The 16,447-nt window shown below is 45.2% G+C and overlaps 1 protein-coding gene across 3 annotated transcripts in view; it reads left to right on the top strand.

Moving 5' to 3' along the window:
• LOC121586509 (protein Jumonji) overlaps positions 1-16,447 on the top strand; it is a 90,641-nt gene that overhangs the window by 60,779 nt on the left and 13,415 nt on the right. For 2 of the 3 annotated variants that reach the window (XM_041903241.2, XM_041903240.2), the window contains 3 exons: positions 3,930-3,953; positions 5,719-5,898; positions 11,931-12,142. In XM_041903241.2, the coding sequence (XP_041759175.2) occupies positions 3,930-3,953; positions 5,719-5,898; positions 11,931-12,142 (416 nt within the window). The remainder of the gene's footprint in view (positions 1-3,929; positions 3,954-5,718; positions 5,899-11,930; positions 12,143-16,447) is intronic. The other variant, XM_041903243.2, reaches the window with a different exon arrangement.

The following is a 16,447-nucleotide window of genomic DNA, read 5'->3' as shown; positions in this document are numbered from 1 at the left end:
CTATCATGGACATTTTTCCCTTTACTCTTTACCTCCATGATGAATTGAAACACAAAAAAATTAATTGAGAAACGAGTGGAGTATAGCCTCACCTCAGGAACAAAGAGGTTTTTTGGAGTTTTTTTTATGAACAACCTTGGCCTTGGCTTTTACTGCGGTCTTCAATCCCAGAGAGTGTTTAACTCTGAACAGTGTCCCCCCGACACATCACAAACAGAAATAGCCCTTTAGGAAGACTAATGCCTCGATTAGATTAATTTGGTATTGCCATTAACCTCGGCTGGCTACATGAAGTAGGTTAAAAAGAACTGGAATCAGCTGGGAGCTGAGAGGCCCAGAGGAGAAGAAGAGATGAAGAAGACTCGTGTTTAAAAGCCAATGTCACTTCAATGTAACGTAATTAGAGATCAGTCAAACTGACAAGGTTGGCAGCCTTATTCTCAGTGGAACATATCTGTTCTCAAAATGTTCCAGTAAATGTCTTGTTGTTCAGATTTTTGGACAACTCCTGGATGCTATGCTAACTCCTGACCAGTTTCCTAGTGTTTTTTCCCCCCACTGTGCCGCACCTGGTTGACCGCTGCACCCCCTGTCTCTGTGGCAGCCTTATTTATAGCCCTGTTACCCGGCCGAGAGGCGGACTGGTTCCTCTGCAGAGCTCATGCTGCCTTAATGGCATTTTCATACACAGGGTTGTGCTCTCTCTTCCTTCTCTTTAATGGCCTGTGTGGAAGAGACCAATACATAGAGGAGACGTGCAAGAATGTCAGGGCAGCGCAGGGGTGTGTATATGTGTGAGTGTGCATGTACGTGCACGGTCGGTGTCCTGGGGACAGATGGATATAAACCATAAGGAAGCAGCGTTTTAACATTTTATCTTTCAAAGGTCAATTTTGGCCTTTGATTTCATTCAAAGGGCTTTGTACGTCTGAATCCACTTTGGTGGCTCACGCTAGCTAGGTGTGTTACACTGATTCCACTGTGGTGTCCCAAGAACAGGCAGCTATGTTTGAGTCCAACACGTACACTGTATTGTATCAATTTATTTGTATTTTCCCCAGAGCCGACAGGGAGGGGTTAGGGAGGCAAGCAGTTGGCACACGGTCTATTCTTCTAGCTCTGGAACAGATCAATGGCGTTCCTGGTAGACATTAGAGGTCAAACGGTCATTCTGTTCAAACGACTCCGCTCCTCTCAAATGTTTATCTTATCTGACAAACATGCCACATTTACCCAGCAAGCCCCCTGTCTGACCGCTTTAGAAAAGCTTCTGATGATAAAACGCTGGTTATGAAAGCAGGCCATTTCCACCATGATTTCATGGGGAGAAGTTTTCCTCTTTTGTTCTCTACAGCACCAGGAGCTTGTAATCTCCACTGCTTATTCATCTGGGACTTGGCATCATAATTAGCTGTTTCTTTCTCCTGGTTTTTAAACAGGAACGATATATTTTTAATCCCTCTTGGGAAACGGCTGGCTGTTCTGATGCAATGTGGAGTAACGTGCGACGGACACAAAACGGAGCGAATCCCAGTCGTGTTTATGTGCTACATGCCTTCTCAAATCCCTTTTATTACGGCAGTTTTATATCCGTGGCAGAATCCATTTGGAGGCTGGCCAGCCTGTCTCTAAGGCTGTGGTAGTAGGCCTGTCAGCTTGTGTAGGCTGTAACTCTGAGTCTGTAGCCTTGGATATAGGCAGCACAGAGCCTAGGCTGTAGCCTGTAGTCTTGGGTAGAGAGGGTCATTGTTGGTAGTGGCTGTGACAATATCCCTGATTCCTCCTTATCGCAGCTGAGCCTACCTCTGTGTATATACACACACACACACACACGTGGCTGAGATAATGCCAGATATAGTAGATGAGTAACACCAACTAATATGCTCGTCCAATGTTACATAACAGGTACTTCTTAATGTGTGTGTGTGCGCCATGGCTGGCTGAGCATTGAATGTGTCTGGGTCTTGGTCTTGGTCTGAGGCTGCTGCTGCGGCCGTGGTTGCGTTACGAAGGGAAGGTTGATTAAATTTAGCCAGCGACTCCTAGAGTTGACTGGAGCTGAGGGCAGCGTGGGTTAATGGATTTGCAGACATTCAGGAATGTAAATTAGAGGAGATGTAATCCCCAATCCTCTCAGATTCACTCCGTTGCATCGGCCTGTAAAACAATGTTATTGAAAAAGCCACAGTCCGCTGTCTTCCATTCCCTCCCCTCCTCTCCACCCATCTTCTTCCTGACGAGGCACGTGGTGAAGTATGAGGGGGCAGAGAGCGTCTGACATGGTCTCTCCACACACTGTCTCTGTCTATGACGGGGGATTCAGCCAGGGATTGGCCCTCTACTTCCATCGAAGAGAAGCGGGAGCTCATACACTTGACTCTTAGGGGTCTGCTGTTTTTATACACAACTTGGAACTGCTTTTCCCACCGGCTCTAGAGATTCCTGAGGGTCTGTAGCCTATACCCGAGGACCAGTAGAAGTGCTAATTTTTGCTAACATGGATGTTAGTCAGATTATACATTTGTGTAATTTTTTTCTCAGTTAAAGCTCTTGATTGGCTGTTTGGACAAAGTTTTTTTTAAGTCAACCATTTTGGTTGTAATTACGCCTATCTAGTTCAAAATGACAATCATAATGGACACTTTCAGCCTTAATTATGATTTGACTGTGGTTCTGAGGCACATGAAAAGGCCCATAATTGAGGATTGGGAGGAGGGAGGGGAACAGAACTGGAGCAGGGAGGGTTATATTTATCTGTGTCTGGGAGCTGACAGATGGAGTCTCAGCACCACCCTGCTCCCCTCTGTCTGAGAACCACCCGCTGAAGACATAGCCTAGCCATAGACCAGACACCAGTGACCAGAGACTCTCTGACTCTCTGGGGGCTACTGTAAATATATGGGAGTAACAGGCTTATTTTGGGCCCCTGGAAAATATTACAGGATAACATTGTCAAGTCTCATCCTCCCCTCTTTCTCTCTCACTTCCCCACAAAGAGATCCCTCACCCATCGGACGAGAGACCTCACCCCCATGCACCACTCCACCCGCCAACCTCCCGTCCCCCTTCAACTCCCTGTACCCCCTGGGCCTGCTAGCCATTGGCCCTGTGACCCCAGAGAACACAGAAATTGCAGCCATGTTGTTAATGAAGTAGGTCACTTGGAGCTGATTGGGAGTGTGTTGACTCTAAGTCCCCCTGGCCTCTGTCACCAGGAGAAAGGACTAGTTTAAAGAGCTGGCGAGCTGGCACAGATGTGCTACATTTCACACTCCCCTACAGTCAGTCAGTCAATCACATTTATTTATAAAGCCTTTTTACATCAGCAGATGTCACAAAGTGCTTATACAGAACCCAGCTAATCCAGTTCTCTACAGCCTGGTCTTAGCCAGACTGGAGCCCAGACTGAAACCATCACCTCAAACCTAGTCCAGACGTGGCTTCTTCTCACGTTACACATTATACTCTTCTCCTAAACCTTACACAATGACCCCTAATAACAATGGACTGGCATCTCTGCTCTCTCTACATGCAGGGCTAGTCAAAGTATCATTACAGTATCGAGTTTAGCCACGCTGGCGTTTAGTCCTGTCGTGACGAAGCGGTGTTGTATTGTGGGTACTGACTGCATTGTGGCGTTTTGTGTAGGCCACCTAACTGTATTATGATGTGCGTGTGAGTCAAGGCTCCATATATCACTGTAGTTCATTACTGTATTCAAAGTAACCCAAACCCAATTTGCTCCCCTATTGTAACGATAACAATGAGTCGCTGATTAATGATGCTTAGCTTAAAGCGCACTTTTCTGCAATAGACTGCAACCAGTTCACATCATGCTATTGATTGTATAGATTTGCATCCATTTTAATTTGATTATGAATTTTGGTTTGATGTCTGACTAATTGTAGCTTCACAACATCTAATTTCAGGTTACTCCTCGTGGCCAAATGAAGGTTAGTTAAATTTATACATTTTTTAAAAGTACTTATTATCTAGTAAATGTTAATAATACACAATCATATATTTCCCACTGTCATTAGGAATGAGCATTTATATATTATAATATACTTTAACATAAACGTATGATACATGAAATGTAATGTAATGATTGACAACAAACTTAATTCAAACATTTTAACTTAGGCCTAATCAAAGCTCATTGGAGACCATTACAATGCTTTAAACCGATAAACCACAACTTCATTACACTTGTCATGATAACAATAGAGACTGAGGTGATGCATACAAACCATCCTTCTTTTCCCTCTGGTGTCTCTAATGGCCACAAGAGGCCAGACCGTAGTCCTACAGCGGTTCCAATCCTACAATGGACTGTGACCTCCACCAGCTGACCATGGAACAGCTTTCTCTATGTGCTCTATGTGCAGCTGCTCGGCCATGGAAACCCATTTCATGAAGCTCCAAACGAACAATTATTGTGCTGATGTTGCTTCCAGAGGCAGTTTGGAACTCGATAGTGGGTGTTGCAACCGAGGACAGATGATTTTTACACGCTTCAGCACTTGCCGGTCCCGTTCTGTGAGCTTGTGTGGCCTACCACTTCGCGGCTGAGCCGTTGTTGCTCCTAGATGTTTCCAATTCACAATAACAACACTTACAGTTGACCGGGGCAGCTCTAGCAGGGAAGAAATTTGACGAACTGACTTGTTAGAAAGGTAGCATCCTATGACGGTGCCACGTTGAAAGGCACCGAGCTCTTCAGTTAATACATTCTACTGCCAATGTTTTTTTATGTAGATTGCATGGCTGTGTGCTCGTTTTTGTTTTATATATATATACACCTGTCAGCAATGCGTGTGGCTGAAATAGCCGATTCCACTAATTTGAAGGGGTGTCCACATACTTATGTATATATAGTGTATAAGCAAGGTTTGAAATGATGTTTTAGTCAAATATTATATCTGTTGCAGTCAATTTGCAGTCTCACATTATTTGTAATTATGTTTCGGCCCCCTGACCATCCCCTCAAGAAAAAAACTGCCCGCGGCTCAATCTAGTTGGTGATCGCTGCTCTAGGGTGAACTGTGGGTGTGGGACCACATAAGGACATATACACTGTCAATACTATTAGTATTCCACACCCTATGGACATTCTATTCCAGTGTAAATCATTCATATCAACATACCTGCACTTATGACTCACCTGTATTTATACAATTATCTAGTGTGTGTTCCCAGTGCCCCAGCCCTCGGCCATGTTGTGTTATGTAACGTGGTGTAGCTACAGCTTGCTGGATACATTTGAGTGTATTCCAGTGTAGGTTCAGGGACAGGCAGGCAGGCAGGCAGGCAGACACAGACAGACAGGCAAATAGATGCAGATGTATAGCTGGCTAATGAGAGGACAGTTATTCTGGTCTGTCCATAATGCACCGGTCGCACTCATGTATAATTTATGAGAGAGACTGGAACATGCTGCAGACAATGGGAATTGTTACGCATGTTATAACACAGGGAGAGGAGGAGAGGAGTTAGTTTTAGAAACCATGAGATTTAATATCACCAGTTTTTCTTTTATGATATTTTCTGGGATGCTGTGATTTTACAGTACTGATGTTTGCCAGCACATTACACTCTGTCAGATGGCTGCAGTAGTTCTCTCTCTCTCCTCATAACTGCTTGGGAGGTTCTCACTGGTTTTAACACTGTCACACTCTCTGTTCTCTCTCTCTTTCTTCCCCCTCTCTTCTCCCCCAGGTTCGTCAGCGTTGCCCATTAACATGGCGTACTTTGGGAGCTCTCAGGATGAAGATGAGCTGGATGATGATGAAGAGGAGTACGAGGACGTGAAGCCAGACGCCAGCGTGGCGTCTACTTCCAGTCAGTCCACGCCCAGGAAGGGCAAACCCCCAGGGAAACACGCCGTCAACGGCCACGGTACAACAATGTCCTCTTACCTACCTAACCTCAACGCTAACCTTAACCCTAACCCCAACAGTACGAAACTATCCTCTCTCTCTCCTTTTCACCCACCCAACCCCAAACCGCCCGGGAAACACGCTGTCAACGGCCACAGTGCAACCCTTCAGCCCGGTTCAGTCATACTGCCAGCTCCCTTAGTCTCTATAGAGCTCTGTACATACACTACAGTACCACACCACACTCTGACCAATCACGACAGACATTTAACACTGACCAATCACGATTGAGGGCCGAAGGGGAACGGGTGGAATGGTTCCAATGGACCTAATGTGCACAAGATACCCACACGGTTAGAGCTGTCTGCAGCCGAGCATGGCTAAGTTAGGGATGGAGAGAGGGAGGGGGGAAAGAAAGTAAAAGAGAGAGCGTGGAGACTGAGGAACTCACATGGGAGTGTGGTGGGGAGCATTCCATCTTTCCACTCCAATTAACACTAGGAGGGAACAGCGGTAACAAGGTGTTTATGCATTCAGCTCACAGCTGGCCAGGGAGGAGGGGAACAGGGATGGAAAACAAGGAGAACACAGCCCCACCGCCCCACCGCTCACACACACACACACACACACACACACACACACACACACACACACACACACACACACACAGTGTGTGGTTCTGAGGGGAGCTTGTCTTAATGAAACACGTCATGTTAAAACAGAATAATGTGTCAGTGGTGATAAAAGCTACAAGCAGGCAAAGCCACGCAATAAATAGCTACATGTTATCAGTGGCATATGCTTGGTGTTTCTCAGCAACTTTCAGTGGTTATCATAGAAACACACAAACACACACACTTGTAAGTACAGTGTTGTATCCCAGACTCTGTAGTCCTCCTCCCTGTGACACCAGATCCACCAGGCCAGGCAATCCCCATGGAAACCAGGCCAGTGTTTTTAGTTCCAGGTACCTTAAATGCCTGTCTGCCATTATAGTGTTAGGCCTAGACCGTACGTACCTGAGAAGCCGTTCTTCCAGTCAGTGGCGATTTTAGCATGTAAATCTTGGTGGGGCAAAAAAAAAAAAAAAAATGTAGATGCATGCCAGCAAAGCCACAACACAACACTAAACAATACCTGAATTGCACTATAACGATGACAAACGTTGCCCACAAACTGTTAGACCTATATAAAGCTGTCCCAACAGCAGTCCCAACACCTTACCACTGCTACACCTGGCTATCAGCGGAGCCTTGTCTGGCAGCGAAACAGTTCATTCAGCCTCATTTACTGCCTTTAAAAAAAACATAGCTGATATGGCTGACTTTTTTAAACATTTGGTTTCTACTGACAATTGAGTTGTGGAAACTATGGCATAAGGGGACAACGAGCAGATAAGAGGCAATCTGTAATTTCGATTAAGACATTAATGAGCGAGCTAGGACGGACGTAGTCAATATAACTATTTCTTCAGCACTTTTGAAATGTACAGTGACAGAATTCCGAACATGGGCCATTCTTACAGTGTTCTCCCTGTAGACCAAGTCAGAACCATAGGATAAATAAAGTGGGCATATAAGTAGACAATGAAAGCTCTTACAATATTCGATGATGACATTTCTCTAACACAGGCTATAGGCTACATGTGCACCACCAAGTCAAAACAGTAGGCTAAATTATGAGTGGGAAAGGGACCAAATTATTAGGGTGAGGCACATGGGCTACTAACAGCTAACTACACAACATACACTTATTATTCAAATCAAAGCAAATGTGTATTTGTCACATGCGCCTTACCGTGAAATGCTTACTTACAAGCCCTTAACCAACAATGCAGTTCAAGAAATAGAGGTAAGAAAATATTTACTAAATAAACTAAAGCATAAAATAAAAAGTAGCACAATAAAATAACAATAACGAGGCTATATACAGGGGGTACCGGTACCGAGTCAATATGCGGGGGTACAGGTAGTCAAGGTAATTGGTACATGTAGGTTAGGGTAAAGTGACTATGTATAGATAATAAACAGCAAGTAGCAGCAGTGTAAAAACAAAGGTTGGGGGGGGGGGTGTCAAATGTAAATAGTCCGGGTGGCCATTTGATTAATTGTTCAGCAGACTTATGGCTTGGGGGTAGAAGCTGTTAAGGAGCCTTTTGGACCTAGACTTGGCGCTCCGGTACCGCTTGCCATGCGGTAGCAGAGAGAACAATCTGACTTGGGTGACTGGAGTCTTTGACAATTTGTTGGGCTTTCCTCTGACACAGCCTAGTATATACGTCCTGGATGACAGGAAGCTTGGCCCCAGTGATGTACTGGGCTGTACGCACTACCCTCTGTAGCGCCTTACGATCGGATGCCGAGCAGTTGCCATACCAGGCGGTGATGCAACCGGTCAGGATGCTCTCGATGGTGCAGCTGTATAACTTTTTGAGGATCTGTGGACCTATGCCAAATCTTTTCAGTCTCCTGAGGGGGAAAAGGTGTTGTCGTGCCCTCGTCAAGACTTTCTTGGTGTGTTTGGACCATGATAGTTTGTTGATTTGAACTTGAAACTCTCTACCCGCTCCACTACAGCCCTGTCAATGTGAATGGGGGTATACATATCTCCCTGGCATATTACATAATTTATGCAGCAGCATACAATACATTTTTGTACTCTCCTTGTTGTGCTGTGCTCATTTGAACAGGAAGGTGGTGCGGCGCTCCTTTGTGGGCAAATTTTGTCATCAAACTTTATCAAAGTCTGGCATTCTCTGGATTTATGGTGCTTTCAAGACAACTGGGAACTTGGAAAAAATCAATGTCGAATCATGATGACGTCAGTGATTTTCAGGTCGGCGCTCTAGAAAGAGGCCCGAGTTCCCGACTTGCAATTCCGAGTTGGATGACTGTTCAAAATGTATTTTCCTGGTCGGAGCTCTTTTTCTTCAGTTCCCAGTTGTCTTGAACTCACTGAAGTCAGATTTCCCAGTTCAGAGTTTCCAGTTGTTTTGAGCATGGCCAATGTTGAATGTTTATCCTTTTAAGCTTGGAAAAGAGGCCCTTAAACCCAGACTTGGACCACACACCCACTCCACTGAATAGCAATCTAGTGATTGCTTTGCAATGCTTGCAGTTAGCCACTGATTCCTTCCAAACCACTCATTGTTGAATTTTTTATTTCCAACTTGTTGTGTAATGTTTGTGTCCAATAGCCGATGAGCACCTATATATTTTATCTAGAATTTCTCTTCATTATTTCTCTTCATATGACAGGGATTGAAAAGGATTTGCCAGTAGATTGTCGATTTGATACTAGCTTGCCAGCTAAGATTTTGAAAGTATGATGTTGACATGATCAGTCCAATCAAAGCTACTGTAGATCTAATGTGATTTGATGTCATTTTATCTGTGGCCAATGACCTTGAGCCTTCTTGGATGGTCACTTCTAATGTAACTCTATGGCAGCACCCAAGGGGATTGAATTTTCGAGCTCTACACGTAGTGTCCCTATGAATGACAGAACACTGAGCCAATAACAGAGCAACTAGAGAACATTACCAACCCCAACGCTCCGTATTTTCTGCTGGCTGCCCTACCACCACAGAAAGCACTGAGCTAGGCTGAAACACCTGCATTTTGGAGCTGCCTTTCTCAAGAAAGCAAAAAATAGTTGTATTTGGCTTTATTAACTCAATGTTTTTTTGTTTAGTTTTTTCATTGTTTGCAAACTGATATGTGACACGTATTAATGCCAAAATAAGATGCAAAACAGGCACACAGAAAGATGGGTCGCCACTGCTCCCAGTACAGTGTAAGGCCTGGACCGTAAGTACATTAGAAGCCTAACACTGTACTGGGAGATAGGCCTGGTCTGTAGGTACCGTAGAAGCCTGTCTCCCAGTACAGTATTAGACCTGGCCAGTACAGTACACTATAAGGCCGTGTGTCAGATGTGACACTTTAAAATGCAGCGTGGGCAGGACTCCAGTAGTTTTTTTGAGCTGCTGTGCACAGAGAGAGAGAGAAACCATAGAGCTCTTCTTTCATTACCCTGCACCTCGCTAACCCCAACCATGTTTACATTTCTAAATTAAACACCTTTTATTGAGTTCAGTTTCCCGGTAGCTTTTCAAAACGCTGAAGGAACTTAGACAGACGGAGGGGGAGAACCATGTTATTTTATAAACGCCAGCGCCTGTTGATATTAAAACACTGTAAAAATAAAGTGAACCTCATTAAATATAAAGGGAGAGCTATTGAATATGTGTTAATTGGAATGGTTCAGATGGTTAATATCAGTGCTTCTGCTCTAGTCTGAGGTTAGCAGGGCTGTAGTCTGGTGCTTGATCAAGATAATGTTCCCCACAAGTCACTGTACAAGCCTGGAGAAAATATTTCATTGACATTTATAAATTCTTGTTAAAGTTTTAATATACAGTGCCTTCAGAAAGTATTCAAACCCCTTGACCTTTTCCACATTTTGTTGTTACAGCCTGAATTTAAAATTGATTACATTTAGATTGTTTTGGTCACTGGCCTACACACAATACACCATAATGTCAAAGTGGAATTGTGTTTTTTATTTTTACAAATGAATTACAAAAGAAAAGCTGAAATGTCTTGCGTCAATAAGTATTCAGCCCCTTTGTTATGGCAAGCCTAAATACGTTCAGGAGTAAGACTTTGCTTAACAAGTCACATACGTTGCACGGACTGTGTGCAATAATAGTGTTTAACATGATTTTTGAATGACTTCCTCATCTCTGTAACCCAACACATATAATTATTTGTAAGGTCCCTCAGTCGAGCAGTGAATTTCAAACACAGATTCTACCACAAAGACCAGGGAGGTTTTCCAATGCCTCGCAAAGAAGGGCACCTATTGGTAGGGTAAAAATAAAGAAAGCAGACCTTGAATATACCTTTGAGCATGGTGAAGTTATTAATTACACTTTGAATTATGTATCAACACACCCAGTCACTACAAAGATACAAGAGTCCTTCCTAACTCGGTTGCCGGAGAGGAAGGAAACCGCTCCGGTATTTCACCATGAGGCCAATGATAACTTCTAAAACAGTTAAGAGTTTAATGGCTGTGATGGGAGAAAACTGAGGATGGATCAACAACATGAGAGTGAAAAGAAAGAAGCCTGTACAGAATAAAAAATATTCCAAAACATGCATCCTGTTTGCAACAAGGCACTAAAATAAAACTATAAACAAATGTGTCAAAGCAATTAACGTTTTGTCCTGAATACAAAGTGTTATGTTTGGGGCAAATCCAATACAGCACATTACTGAGATACCACTCTCCATATTTTCAAGCGTAGTGGTGTCTGCATCATGTCATGGGTATGCTTGTAATCGTTAAGGACTGGGGAGTTTTTCAGGATAAAAAATAAACAGAATAGAGCTAAGCACAGGCAAAATCCTAGAGGAAAACCAGGTTCAGACTGCTTTCCACCAGACACTGGGAGATGAATTCCCCTTTCAGCAGGACAATAACCTAAAACACAAGGCCAAATCTACACTGGAGTTACTTACCAAGAAGACAGTAAATGTTCCTTAGTGGCCGAGTTACAGTTTTGACTTAAATCTGCTTGAAAATCTATGGCAAGATCTGAAAATTGTTGTCAAGCAATGATCAACAACCAATTTGACAGAACTGAAAGAATAATGGTTAAATGTTACACAATCCAGGTGTGGAAAGCTCTTAGAGAAAGCCCAGAAAGACTCACAGCTGTAATTGCTGCCAAAGGTGTTTCTATTTACTTATGTAAATTCCATTTCTGTATTTCATTTTCAATACATTTTGCAAAAATTTTGAAAAACATGTTTTCACTTTGTCATTATGGGGTATTGTGTGTAGATGGGTGAGACATTTTTATTGAATCATTTTGAATTCAGGCTGTGTAACAACAAAATGTGGAATAAGTCAAGGGGTATGAATACTTTCTGAAGGCACTGTAAGCCAACCGCATCCTTCTACACTGACCTGAGATCATATTTTCTCTGTTGGTCCAGTGTTCAACCTCCTAAGATAATCTTTTCTTTCCTGTTGGTACAGTGTTGAACGGTCACAGCAAGGCACCCCGAGACAGCCCCAAGCCCAGAGGGAAGGAGTGGGTGCAGGTGAGGGAGCGCAGTGAGAGGGCCGAGGCACGGAGGGAGCAGGCCCTTAGCCAGCTAGATGCTACAGCCAGGGGCCACACCTTACCCAGGAGCCACACTACCAACGGACTGCCCCACAGGAGGGCCGCAGAGGAGCTCTGCAAGCAGGTACTGTATCATACTTAATCTATACCTGAACGTTATGCTTGGTTGATTTGGCTAATATGTAACTCTCTATAATGGTCATAAAGATGGCTGACCAGCATGCCTCAGTAGCCACCAGGCGAGTTATTAAACGGTAGACATTATCGTCATTAGAAGAGCAGTAATGTGTTATGATAAAAAAAGATTACACATTAATAGAGTAACGTAATAGCACCATGCTCGGTGTTGTGTGAAATCCCTGAGCTCCTCTCCTCCCTTTGTCTCTGTGTAATGATTGTGTTTCAGTCTGCTACTATATTTAGTACTGAGGCTGGGTTGTGAAAGCTGCCTTCCTGTCCAAGACGTTCAGTTGGTTTAAAATAGCTCTGCTAAGGAGGAGAGGAGGGGAGGAGGAGGGAGAGTAACTTTGACTCGGCTCAAAAAGCACATTGTGCTTCTGACAATTGCATGAACTAATCAGAATGGAGCGCTGGGGGCTTTGCCTCTCGTCAGAGAGACTAGCATCAAGACTAGCAGCTCAGCTCTCCCAGACGGCCAGCAGACTGGGGCCGAGCCACGCTGTCTCATGTTGATGCCGGGCCTGTCGGTTTTAAGTGCCGCCAACTGACTAATTAAGGAACAATGAATCTCAATGAGCAGGGGAGAGCCAAGACAAACTATGCTCAAGTTATTGGCCTTTGTTCTATCCCCCCTCCCTCTGCCCTCCTCTCTCTGCTTTCTCTCTCCCTCATGCGCTCTCCTTCTGATTCATTCTCTCCCTCTCTCTCTCCCCCGTTCTCTCTCTCTCTCTCCCTCTTTCTCACTCTTCACCTCTGTTGATGTGTTGTACTGGCAGATTTCCCATCCTTGGCAACAGAGGGATTAGCATTTTGTGTTTTCTGATGTTAACTGTGAGAGTGCAGCAGCAGGCTGATGTCCAATCCCCTGGACGAAAGCAACGCGATCAGGATCCCTTATCTGTGGAAGGGAAGCAGCCATAGGTTAAATTATTGTTATCATACAAGAACCCAATGTCCCTGTTATACAGCATTTAGTTAGAGTAAACCAGAGTAATGATATTCTGTGAGATCCGAACTGAGGAATGTTAATTGCTCAGGAATATTGGGCTGCTGCTCCGGTCTCATGTTGACCTTTCTGTCTCAGTTTAAAAGTCAATATTCTGAAGGCTATTCATGAAGACCTCTAAGGCCACATCTTATCAGCTATCACATTGGTGTGTTTGTTTGTTTTTGTGTAGTTTTATGTGCTACATTGTTTTGTGTGTTTTTTGGTGCATGGGTGTGTCTGTTTCTCTATGCACTGGAAGGGTTACCAGCTCCACTTCCTGATCCAGTCTTTTCCTATTGTTCTGCTAAGATGGATCCAGTCTCTTCCTATGGGCTGCTGAGCTAAAGTAGATCCAGTCTGTTCCTATAAGCAGCTGAGTTGCAGATGTTCTGTGTAAATCTTCTTGCCATCCTGCAGATGGGCTATAGCAACACATGATGTCATCCTGGCCCATCCCCCGCCACCCCCCTCTCTTCCCACTCACGTGTGACCAAAATCCACTTCAGAGGGTTGGCTGTGGTTCTGTTCTCTTTCTCTCTCTCCCCCTCTCCCTCTCTTACTGTCTGTTTCCTGTACTGATTTTTCTCCTTCATTCTCACCAGTCTTGGTGCTTTCTACAGTAACATGGTAACATTGGCCCATTATTTTGCTCCACGGGGCTGGGATGTAGCCTGTCTTCTCTCTCCTCTTCTCTTCTCTCCTCTCTGTCTCAGACCAAACTATTACAGTGCAAGGCCAGGGCTCACGTGCACACCAACCCTCGAGAGAGGCTTGTTCAGCAGAGCCAGGGAGCTCTCTAGTGGTGAAACTAAAGTAGACAACCACCACCCAGCCCACTGTGCCTTTGTCAGCATATCTGTTCAGTCACAGTTGGCTGACTGGCTTTCTGTTTCTATTATTTTGGTCCAAATGGATGAGTTTGACCCTAAAGGAAGGTGTTGTTTATATTCTGCAGACAGAAGTCTTGAGAATCTCATGTAGTCTTTGGTTATGACCCTAACCCTCTAGAGTTGAGAATCTGATGTATTCGTTGGTTCTTGGCATCTTGCTGCTTCGAGCCCCTGGCAGACGTCACGCTGCGTATAGCCACTCTGCCATCCATCACTCTGGCCTGCTGGGGCGACGCGGTTATCTCTCCCTCTCTCTCTCTCTCAACATTTCAAAGGGGCTTTATTGGCATGCGAAAAGTGTTTACATTGCCAAAGCAAGTGAAATAAATAAAAGTGAGAAGACCCAAAACAATATAAACCAAAAACGATTAGAAATTAACAGTAAACATTGCACTCACAAAGGTTTGAAAATGATGAAGACATTTAATGTGTTATATTATCAACTATGTACAGTGTTTTAGCAATGTGCAAATAGTTGTAGTACGAATAGTAGGGGAAGATAAATATTGGTGGTATTTACAATGTTTGTGTTTCACTGGTTGCCCTTTTTTCTCATGGCAACAAGACACTAATCTTGCTGCTGTGATTGCACACTGTGGTATTTCGCCTAACAGATATGGGAGTTGATCAATGTTTGATTTTATAGATTTGTTTTTGTTGTGGGTCCGTATGATCTATGGGAAATATGTGTCTCTAAGGTGGTTATACATTTGGCAGGAGGTTAGGAAGTGCCGCTCAGTTTCCACCTCATTTTGTGGGCAGTGTGCACGAAGCCTGTCTTCTCTTGAGCCAGGTCTGCCGATGGCGGCCTCTCTCAATAGCAGTCTGTACATAGTCAAGGATTTTCTTAATTTTGGGTCAGTCACTGTGGTCAGGTATTCTGCCACTGTGTACTCTCTGTTTAAGGCCAGATAGCGTTCCAATTTGCTCCATTTTTTGGTTCATTCTTTCCAGTGTGTCAATTAGTTATCTTTTTGCCTTCTCATAATTTGGTTGGGTCTAATTGTGTTGCTGTCCTGGGGCTCTGTGGGGTCTGTTTGTGTTTGTGAATAGAGCCCCAGAACCTGGGGCTGAGGCTGAGGGGCATCTTTTTTAAGTGGATCTCTCTGTAGGTGAGGGCTTTGTGATGGAATGTGTAGGCATTCCATCACTCTGTCTCTGTCGCTCTCTTGGTCTCTGTCTGTGTGTCTCGGTGTCTGTCTCGGTCTCTGTCTGTCTGTCTGTCTGTCTCTGTCTGTCTGTCTCGGTCTCTGTCTGTCTGTCTCGCGCTCTCTGTCTGTCTGTCTCGCGCTCTCTGTCTGTCTGTCTCGCGCTCTCTGTCTGTCTGTCTGTCTCGCGCTCTCTGTCTGTCTGTCTGTCTCGCGCTCTCTGTCTGTCTGTCTGTCTCGCGCTCTCTGTCTGTCTGTCTGTCTCGCGCTCTCTGTCTGTCTGTCTCGCGCTCTCTGTCTGTCTGTCTGTCTCGCGCTCTCTGTCTGTCTGTCTCGTGCTCTCTGTCTGTCTGTCTCGCGCTCTCTGTCTGTCTGTCTGTCTCGCGCTCTCTGTCTGTCTCGCGCTCTCTGTCTGTCTGTCTGTCTCGCGCTCTCTGTCTGTCTCGCGCTCTCTGTCTGTCTGTCTGTCTCGCGCTCTCTGTCTGTCTGTCTCGCGCTCTCTGTCTGTCTGTCTCGCGCTCTCTGTCTGTCTGTCTCGCGCTCTCTGTCTGTCTGTCTCGCGCTCTCTGTCTGTCTGTCTCGCGCTCTCTGTCTGTCTGTCTGTCTCGCGCTCTCTGTGTGTCTGTCTGGCGCTCTCTGTCTGTCTGTCTGTCTCGCGCTCTCTGTATGTCTGTCTGTCTGGCGCTCTCTGTATGTCTGTCTGTCTCGCGCTCTCTGTATGTCTGTCTGTCTCGCGCTCTCTGTATGTCTGTCTGTCTCGCGCTCTCTGTATGTCTGTCTGTCTCGCGCTCTCTGTCTGTCTGTCTCGCGCTCTCTGTCTGTCTGTCTCGCGCTCTCTGTCTGTCTCGCGCTCTCTGTCTGTCTCGCGCTCTCTGTCTGTCTCGCGCTCTCTGTCTGTCTCGCGCTCTCTGTCTGTCTCGCGCTCTCTGTCTGTCTCGCGCTCTCTGTCTGTCTCGCGCTCTCTGTCTGTCTCGCGCTCTCTGTCTGTCTCGCGCTCTCTGTCTGTCTCGCGCTCTCTGTCTGTCTCTCTCTCTCTGTCTCGCGCTCTCTCTCTGTCTCGCGCTCTCTCTCTGTCTCGCGCTCTCTCTCTGTCTGTCTGTCTCGCGCTGACTGTCTCGCGCTCTCTGTCTGTCTGTCTCGCGCTCTCTGTCTGTCTGTCTGTCTCGCGCTCTCTCTCTGTCTGTCTGTCTCGCGCTCTCTCTCTGTCTGTCTGTCTCGCGCTC

Source organism: Coregonus clupeaformis, chromosome 17, assembly GCF_020615455.1.
Source record: "Coregonus clupeaformis isolate EN_2021a chromosome 17, ASM2061545v1, whole genome shotgun sequence".
Lineage (NCBI taxonomy): Eukaryota > Metazoa > Chordata > Actinopteri > Salmoniformes > Salmonidae > Coregonus > Coregonus clupeaformis.
This window is presented reverse-complemented; position numbering and strand designations above follow the sequence as displayed.